We start from the raw sequence: 10,708 nt of genomic DNA, 5'->3' as shown, positions 1-10,708 counted from the left end.
AAACTGCAAAAAAAGGCTGAAACTGCAAAAAAAAAAAAAAAAAAAAAAAGGCTATTTTTTTGAAAACCGGATCGGATCCGGATCCGAATCCAAACCGGATCGGATAAAATCCGATTTATATCCGGAAAAAATCCGGTTCTCTTGAAAATCTGGATCCGGTTGGAACCGGATCGGATCTCGGATCCGGATCCGGATTTCGCTGTGTCCGGTTCTGGTTCTGTCCGGTTCCGGATCGGGTCACCGGATCGGATCTGGATCCGGTTTTTTTGCCCATCTCTAGACTGAACTGATTTATCGAAAAAATCAAAAACCAAACCGATAAACACTCCTACTCTATAGTCTATAGACAGTTTTATCTATCTATTTATAAAAATAGACTAATAAGATAGTTCAAAATGGAATAATGAGGAAGGAAGGAGTATTTAATAGTTTTTTTATTAAAACAAAAATCTATAAAATAAGAGAAAAATATAAAGACCAAAACTACTGCACATAAAATTGACATATATAAAAGACAAAACTTAAATACTGGAAAAGCCAACTTTTGATAACTAGATGGCAAAAAAGGTGCATAACTGTAGCTCTTCATCAATTATTAGTCCTTGCTACTTTTGGTCCCAACAATTGACCACTTGAACCTTGAACTTTTAGTCTAAAGTGCTTATTGTAAAGGTGTGTAAAACACTGTCCAAACATATAAAAGTGTCCAGAAAAAAAACCATAAGCATTATTTCATAATCATCTTTAAAAACAAATATAACTCTATTTCAAGCACAAAGTCACAAATATTGTGCCAGAATTAGGTGTCTAGTTTGCTACTGCTATATGAAACACATCAGCCAAACAATGTAAATGATCACACACATGATTTGGTTTAGGATCGAACCAATTTATAAACCTTTACCAGACTTTTTCAGTCGTTTGCTGCAGCATCTCCAGAAATAAACTTGTTGGCATCTATTCAGAGTCAAACGAACAAATAATGTACATTAGAACGCCAAGTTCTCTCAATGATATAAAAACAACTAATAAGAAGAGCTATGTTGAAAATACATACAGCATGACACATAGATTCTGTGTGTATTTTTTTTATATATGTAAATTAATATGTACATCATATTGTGAATCATTGTATTTCATCTGCAAGTTTAATATAATATAATGTTATTATTTATATAAAAAGTGAAGTTAATGAAAGATCTTAAGTCGGGTTGTTTAACTTTTTTCTGTATTAAGTCGTTTTCATTTGCCTGTGTTTGGGGAGGAGTGTCTAATCTTGGGGAGGGGTGTCTAATTCTTTGTCTACTAGAAACGAACCAATTTCCAGATTAAGTGACAAAGAACGACAATTTTACTTACTGAATTAAGAGATGTACAGAAAGAGATCATTAAGTAGAAAGTAAATATGCCCTTAAGGATTTATGCAACCAGACAGACATATAACTGTTGGGATGTCATCATGTTAATGAATCACTAAAGGTGACAACTTTGATCCATTTATATTCAAATGGGTTGACTTGGGTTATATTATATCTCTAACGGTCAAATGGGTTAGGCTAGAAGATTAACTGAACATGTTGAAATCATCATAACATGTTTTTAATGCACAAGAACTTTTAAATTGCTTTACTCAAGACATGTTTAGATCATTATTATATCTTTATTCCTTCTCAACACATCAAATACTTAAGTTTTTATGAAAGTTATAAAAAAGTGTTTGCAGGTCTTCCGACCTTTGACCCGTTAGTGAACCCACCCGGCCCAAAAGTTTAGCCACCTCTATGAGTCAGTCAGGGTTAAATGGTTTGACATGTTGAACATATAAACTACCTTCTGCATTCTCTGGAGCACAAGGAGATTTACGATATCGAGTTTGTTGATGAGTGGGCTACACATAAACAAATGAAATATTATAAGCCACACAAACATAACATTTTCAAGCACAGTAATTATGATAAAAAGCGGTAGACTTCAAGTACCTCTAATTTAGGCCGAAGTGCCTCAAGTGGTCCTTTGGGCTTCTCTGCACCTTGCTGTCTCCATTAGCTTCGGTTTAGGATGACAAAATGATGCTTTTTGATAGTTCGAAAAATAGAAATTTGTACCTTCCCCAGAGCCCAATCAGCTGAATCAAAATACGCTCGTTCATGATCCTGCCATAAGAATCAAATGTGTTATATGAGATCACTGAAGACAATAATTGTCTAGCAGTAGAGACAGAAACTTGACCCATTATAAATGAGTCGATTTGGGTTATGTTCTTATGTTTTATTTTTTTTTTTTTGAACGGCGAATTTGCATCAGCGGATCATTTATTTCAATGAGCCTCATCATTTGCACCCACACACGCTAGAAGGAAACTCCTACCCGGGTTGCTTGGCAACTAATCGCGGGATCTGGGTTGCTTGGCAACTAATCGCAGGAAATTGGAGAGAAAACCTTCCGCCCCCAGGAATTAAACCCGGGTTGCTTGGCAACTAATCGCGGACCCTTCCACACTGAGGCATGATACCATTGAAGCAAACGTTCATTGGTTTATGTTATTATGTTTTGTCTCTAACAGGCCAAACTGGTAAACAAATTAGCTTAAAGAAAAAAGGGGCTGAAAGTTGAACAGTATATTTTTGATTAAATAATATACTTATCAAATTACATTCCACAAAAATTAATGAATATATATGGACAATAGTGCTTTGGGTCAACCCAACCTGCTTTGACCCATACCCAATACTTATGAGTTATCCAACCTGCTCATCTTTACACAGATTAGATTCAAATTTTCACCTTGGAAATTAGTGGTGCCTTTTTTGGAACAAGACCTCCATATTTCTTTTTAATGACTTCTTCCTAAGCGAAACAAAATAACACAAAATCCATATTTTTATCGATATTTTATTTAGTAAATGATAACTATATATAAACATCGAGGATATAAACGCTACCTCCTTTCCTGCACTAGGCATGGGCTGATCTTTATCTGCCATAATCCCTCCTTCCCTGCACAAGCACTAGCAACAGCATATTAGCAATTCACTAGGAAAATGCTGTTGGTTACAAATAAATGATGGTTCCTAAAAGAACTTGCAACGTCCTACAACGTTTAATAACTTATGCATTTTTTTTTTTTTTTTTTTTTTTTTTTTTTTGTATATGCAAACTAGTAATTTCTTCTACATTGTCATTTTTTTTAAAGGTTTGGAATCCTTGACGGTGGGGAATAACCTACCCAACCGGTCATTTCCACACACGCACGAGCTTTCGGGAGGAAACCCCAACCGCATTACAGGAACCCAACCCATCAATCCATACGGGCATGTGGACCAGGTTTGAAGCCTGAATGGATATGGGAGGAAAACCCCTATGAACGTTGGGACTTGAGGCCACTTACTCCCGCCCAATACAGAGTATTGGGATACCACTTGGGCACAAGTATCTTATTTGCTTTGCGGGCCGACTAGGGCGACCATCTGCTTTGTTGGTAGCCCGGAATCGTTGACGTGGCAAGTGAAACTTCATGGCCGCAAAGCGGTATAATTTTTTCATAGGATTCGACCTTTGAAACGTCTAACACTCATAGAGAACAAGTGTTTACGCAAAGTTTACGCAAAGTTTATGAATTGACATGATAAGACATTCAGTTATGTAATTGTAATTATGGGAACTTAGCACAAAAGCGTACAATCCATACATTATATATGATTTAACTAATTAGTTTCAACATTAATATTTCTTGTCGCTGCTAACGTAATTTGAACAATGAAACAGATAATATAACTAATCATCATAATTAATAATTAAATGAAAATGAATGATACCAAATTTACAAAAAAAAAATGTAGACAAACTGCTAAGAATTCAGACGAATAGCTCGTTTAAGAATATAGTTTCCTGATTGAAATTTGTGATCAACTAATCAAAATGGATATAGGTTTACAGATTTATTAAAATATATATATAGAACGATATAATGACGAATACATTACCGATCAAACAAAGGTGATCAGGGTTGTATTCAGGACAGCTTCTTTTCGTTGTAGAAAGGCATACCGTTGTTACCTTTTTTTATTATTAACAATGACCCATTATATTTTTAGCAATTAGCACCCTTAACTTACGAGAGGTGATCCCACACATCACTTTTTTTTTTGTTGCTAAAATAACGAATATTATTAAAATTAAGAGATCTTCATCAAAAAATGAAGGAACTTATAAAACGATACAACCAACTCAAACAAAAGAACGTCTCGCTAAAAGAAAACTAGCTAGAGTCAGAGACGATATCAAAACTTAGCTAACTCTAACCGAGCCACACGGGAACAATTCCTACACCAAAAGTAAACAACTCTAACCAACATAGCAAGTTACAATGAGCTCAAAAAAAAAAAAAATGTAAATGTAACCACAACAGCAACCCAAAAAAACGTGAACTTAAGCAACCAAAATTGCCATTAACCAAGTTTGCCAAATTACCTTTTTTATTTCTTCCATCCGGTCGCGACGTCATTCCATCAAGCTTACCGTTCCGAACTCCTTTACCATTCCGACGTCACTTTAGTGATCCATGTACATTTATAATTACTTATTTTATTGTTAATAATAATATAAGTTCAACCCCTAAATTAATTTAGGAACATAACTGTAAGTACATGAATCAAAAACTGGTGTGTGAGATCTCCGTTAACTTTAACAATGTGGGCTAGTTAAAATTTTGTATTTATAAATTATTATAAATAAAGATATTTAAAAATAAATTATCTAACGTGTGATTTAAGAGGACTGTTTACTATTACCCATAATAAAATTAGTGAAAAACGGTGCTGTCATTTTGGGTAATACAAAGCACTCGATATCATTGTTTTCTCTTGTAGCGGTCTGATAATTTCGTAGGATTTTATAAAAAAATTTTGTTCTTCATGTAACTGTTACAGAGTACTTATCTTCGCCGAGTGGCCCGAGCGACGCTTTCATTGTTTTTGTAATCGCATTCAATATTCAAATTTCTAATGCTAATAATAATCTCAAAAAAACTTTTCTTCTTTCTACCTAGTTCACAACATAATTATTTTATCACTGATCTTGTTCCTTACTAACTAGCTTGCTTCACTTCTTCATCAAATTTCTTCAATTCCCTCACCTTTTCATCTTGTTCATTCAATCATCACTGTTTTGGTGCTCTTAAGTTGATCGGACGTCCGACCACCGGCATCTCGCCGGTGGTTTCGGCTTTTAACGCTTTCTGTGCAATAACGGCGCCCTCCGGCCCACTTTCCCGGCGATTTTGACCTCCGTTCGGCTTTTCCGGTATTTCCTCAACGTCCAAGCGGCGATTTCGGGGTTCTATTCTCGGGATCTGGGTTAGTTGGGGTTCTTTTGGACGGTCGTCGGTGGTGGCTTCCTCATCGGTTCTTCCTCTACGCCTCTCGCTGCCGTTAGCTTTCGCTGCCGGTTGTAGGCGGCGAATTCCTAACGGAATTCTACAATCGTCTTGGTGAGTTTTCTATTTCGTTTAGTGGTTAGGTCTTTGTGGTTTACCGGCGAATGTTGGTGCTTTTTGTGAAATCCGGTTGCTCCGGCGGCCTGGGTGTCACTTGCGGCTACTGAGGACGGTTGATGGTTGTTAGTTGCTAGCAGCCGACGACTGTTCTTGGTGGTTGTGGATGACTACAACTAGCGGGTGGGGCCTCTACTCATGCTATGGGTGGCAGCGGCTACTGGCGGCTGTTACCGGCAGTCGGTTTTTCCGGTGGCTGTTGGCGGCCGTTGGTGGCCGCCTGTAGCCTATAGTGTTGTGGTGGTTGTCTGGATCTGCTGACGACTCCCGGTTCCCATTGGTGGTCGTCGGCGGATTGTACCTGTTGGTTGTTGGCTGCTTGGTAATGCGGGTTTGAATGTCCTTAGAAAATTTGGCGGAGATGGCCTGGTCTCTTTTGGTTTGACTTTGCGATTAGCGGTGGTTGGTTGCTGCTTGTCTGTTTGGTTCATGCCTTTCCTGTAGTCGAGTCTATTCGGGTGGACTCGATGTTGCTGCCGACGTGTGTCGACTTTGTGGACCTCGAAAAATTGATGTTTACTGGAGTGTTCTCTCGGGGTCCTTTTTTCCGCCCGAACGGGGATTTGATCTGATTCGACGGCCTGTCGGGTACGAGAGGTTATTTTGGTTTGCAGGCCTAGGGTTAGGTGCTGCTGGAGTGCCCGAGTTCTTTTTAGGAGTACGACTTACGAGTAGCGACGATTGCGGTGTTAGATACGAGCTAGGTTTTATTTATGTTGTAGATTCAGGTTTGGTGGTGTGTACGTGTGTATTGTCAATTATCGTCAATTGTGTCTTACATTTTTCAATGTGCTCGCTCTTTTTCAATTATCGTCATTTGTGTAAGATGTTGTAGAGCAAGACCTTTCAATTATTATTGTTCTTGTGTACCACCGGATCTTTACGATCTTATATATATATATATATATATATATATATATATATATATATATATATATATATATATATATATATATATATATATATATATATATTAATATTTTCCGAAAAAAATAATCTCAAATAATATGAATGGTCTTGTCATAATGCGTTTTAATATTATATTATAATTATAATTATAATTGTATAATTTATATATAATGGTCTTGTCGAACACATTAGACGATTAAATAATATTTAATAAAACATAATGATTAAATGTTAAATTGTTTAAAATTTAAAGTTTTGAATAAATTTTGTTCTGAATAACAAACTTGTTTAATAATCTTTATAATACGAACGGACTTTATAAATGGTATAAAATCATTGTATTAATTTTTTAAAAGAATGAAAAAATAAAAATGTTTAATAAGTGTTCTATATATAATTTAAGAAGTATATTAAATGAAATATATGTGCAAATAGTTCATACAGTATTTCAACTTTAAATGATTCAACATATATTTTTAAATAATTCAGCATCATCTATCACTCATATCTCTTATACATGCACGACATTCAAACCCACCCTTATAGAATTTTTTTTTTTTTTTTTTTTTGTTGCCAAAAAATGAAAAACTTTTATAAAACCTAGTCTTTTCACCAATAATGACCGGGACCTTCGAAAATACAATATACAATTCGACCGGGAACCGCCTCGCACATAGAAAAGATAGCACAACTGAAGCGACCCGTCCTAATCCATAAGGACGAATACAATAACATATGATTACATTGCGAGGTATTTTACCTCTAAATGGTACATTTTACAAACATTGCATTCGTTTTTAAAAGACAGACTTTCATTACATCGAAAGTTAACAGGCATGCATACCATTTCATAGTATATCAACTATCAATGACTTAATAATAATCTTGTTGAACTCAACTACTCGAATGCAACGTCTTTTGAAATATGCCATGAATGACTCCAAGTAATATCTTTAAAATGAGCTAATACACAGCGGAAGATTTCTTTCAAACCTGAGAATAAACATGCTTTAAATTGTCAACCAAAAGGTTGGTGAGTTCATTAGTTTATCATAATCGATCATTTTCATAATTTTAATAGACCACGAGATTTTCATTTCCATTTTTCATAAACATCATCTCATATCAGGCATTTCGCAAAAACGGCATAGAGATAAAAATTATTCATATGGTGAACACCTGGTAATCGACATAACAGAACGCGTCTAGAATATCTCCATCATTCCAGGACTCTCATCGGACATGATAAAATCGAAGTACTAAAGCATCCGTAACCCGGATGGGGTTTGTTAGGCCCAATAGATCTATCTTTAGGATTCACGTCAATTATGGTGTCTGTTCCCTAATTCTTAGATTACCAGACTAAAAAGGGTGATATTCGATTCGATAATCCAACCATAGAATGTAGTTTCGATTACTTGTGTCTATTTCGTAAAATATTTATAAAAGCAGCGCATGTATTCTCAGTCCCAAAAATATATATTGCAAAAGCATTTAAAAAGGGAGCAAATGAAACTCACAATACTGTATTTCGTAGTAAAAATACATATGACGTCATTGAACAAATGCAAGGTTGGCCTCGGATTCACGAACCTATATTAATTATATATATTTATATGTCGATCAATATCTGTCTAACAATTTAGGTCAAGTCATAGTGTATCACAATCCTAATGCTCGAGACTAATATGCAAAAGTTAACAAAAGTCATTTTGACCAAAATGACTTCCAAAATTTATACATGATTATTATATAATTTAAATATAGTCGTTTTATATATTTAAATATTTTTAAAAGATTTTATTAGAGTAAATAATATAATTCATTTATTAATAATTACAATTTTATATTAAAATTTATATAACAAGAATATACTTTTATATATCTTAAGTAATAAAATTTATAAAGTTCATTTAATATTATAAAATAACGTGACAGGTAGTATTAATGTAATTATATTACACGTAGTAAAATATCTTTGTATCACATATTTATTTGATATCGATAATAACAATAGTACGTAAAAATTGTATTATTTTGTAATAATAATTATTATTATTTTACTAATAATAATATCAATATTTATATTTACTAAAAATGATATTATGATAAAATGATAATTTTTATTAAAATGATAATAATAATGATATTTTATATTAACAATGATATTCTTATAAATAATAATTTTTGTAAAAATTATAGTTTTAATATTAATAATACTTTTAATAATAATATTGATAAAAATAATGAAAATGATATTTGTATCTAAATCAATACCTTTCAATATTTTAATTTCATCATGATACTTATACTCATTATTTCCTAATCGATTCGTTTAATAGCTTTTAATCATCTTTTATATCATGTTCATATTAATGATAATAATAGTAATCATAATAATTAGGTGTTTCTAATATTAGTTTTAATTATAGTAATAATACTAATAATAATAATTATTATGATAATATTAATGATAATACTAATAACTATTTTAATGATAATAATAATAATAATACTAATTATAACTTTAACGATAATAACGATAGTAAAAATAACAAATTTTAAAGATAATACCGTTTATTGATAATGATAATAATAATAATAATAATAATAGTAATAATAATTAGATAAAAACTATAACGACGATAATAATGATGATAATAATAATCATTTTTAATAATAATACAAAAATTCAATTGACTATAACTTCTAATCCGTTCATCGAAACCATTCGATATCTTAATGAAAAGTTCTTAATTTTTCGCTAGCTTTCCAACGACATGCATATCTTATACCTTATCTCAACCGCATATGTAACTAGTTCATAATCTATCGTCAACTATTTAACGACAATATTAAATATACAAGCATGCATAATCCTATATATTTGAGCACTAGTCAGGGATACACTATTAATATATAAAAGTTGAGTTATGAGTGCTCACGTATCAATATTGAGATTCAATATTGCAAGAAAGGTACGTAGACGCAACGGAGATGATAAACACTAAATTGACCTCACGAGCATACCCCCAAGCATTACCCATAATCTCCATAGCTATAACCCATATTTTCCTTAGCTCTATCCCGCTCGTAAAACCCGTTTTGAAATAACTCGCTCATGACTTCGTCGTAGTATTTTATGTATAATGCTAATAATAATACTACTAAATACGATTAATAATAATAATAATAATCTTAATAATAATAATAATAATAATAATAATAATAATAATAATAATAATAATAATAATAATAATAATAATAATAATAATAATAATAATAATAATAATAATAATATAAATATAAATATAAATAAAATAAGCATATACTACGGAGTAATAATATAGATAGAGAGATTGAATTGAGTGCAGAATGGATTGAGCTTTATAGCCCTCGACTGGAGACCCACAGCTCCGCGATCGTGGAGCTTTTCAAGCATAAACCCCCGCGATTGCGGAGGTTCCTGTTTCCAGCTCATATCCACGATCAAAAAGGCTGCCGACAGTTTTATATATTTATTTAATATATTTATTTAATTTATATAATTAATTATATATTATATTATATTTACGTGCGTAGTTAAATTGTAAATTTAGCTCCAATGACTCGTACGTTGTCACTCGACTTATGTCTCGCTTCCGGTTTCTCGAACGCATTTTCGTACGTTTAGAAAACTAGCACTTTACGTTACGCGACGTGTACCTTCATCAATAATTAGACTTAATCATCTAAAGACTATATTACCCAAAGCACAACCTTTGTATTAGAGTGTCGTGGTCATTTGCTTCCATAAATCAAAGTCTCGTTGTTTATCCAAATATATTATTTTAAATCATCCGTTAAATATTATATTTTGTCACTTGTAAAATATATATATATATATATCCTTTTAAAAAAAAATTAAATTTGTTCACATTGAAATATGTGATAATACAATATTTAGTTTTTCAAAACTAATTATATTTTTTAAAGTTTATTTTGGAATCGTTTAGATAGTAGAAAAATATTATATCAAATCACGTTTACATTTTTGAAACACTTTATATATTTGAAATTTATAATATAAACTTTACTTAAATTCTTCAAAAGTCATATACAAATTATTTTATAAAACGTCCTAATTAATAAAGTTCTTTTTAAACTAAAACGTTTTTATATGTTTAAATCAAATATGATAACTATGTTTTCTAAAACTTAAAATAGTAGAAGTTGTTATATCGTAAAACGTTTTAGAAAAGTAAGATT

The 10,708-nt window shown here is 32.3% G+C and overlaps 1 protein-coding gene across 1 annotated transcript; it reads right to left on the bottom strand.

Annotated features, from left to right (window-relative positions):
- Window positions 1–913: 913 nt before the first annotated feature.
- On the bottom strand, window positions 914–3,516 carry LOC139902161 (uncharacterized). Its single transcript, XM_071884813.1, has 7 exons — window positions 3,389–3,516; window positions 2,943–2,997; window positions 2,785–2,847; window positions 2,106–2,153; window positions 1,980–2,033; window positions 1,831–1,888; window positions 914–957 (listed from the first exon to the last, which is right to left on the bottom strand). The coding sequence occupies exons 1-7, from the start codon at window positions 3,514–3,516 to the stop codon at window positions 914–916; spliced, it is 450 nt and encodes a 149-aa protein (XP_071740914.1).
- Between the last annotated feature and the right edge of the window lie 7,192 nt (window positions 3,517–10,708).

Source organism: Rutidosis leptorrhynchoides, chromosome 3 (assembly GCF_046630445.1).
Source record: "Rutidosis leptorrhynchoides isolate AG116_Rl617_1_P2 chromosome 3, CSIRO_AGI_Rlap_v1, whole genome shotgun sequence".
Lineage (NCBI taxonomy): Eukaryota > Viridiplantae > Streptophyta > Magnoliopsida > Asterales > Asteraceae > Rutidosis > Rutidosis leptorrhynchoides.
Note: the sequence above shows the minus strand (reverse complement) of the source record. Positions and strands in the feature narration are given on the sequence as shown.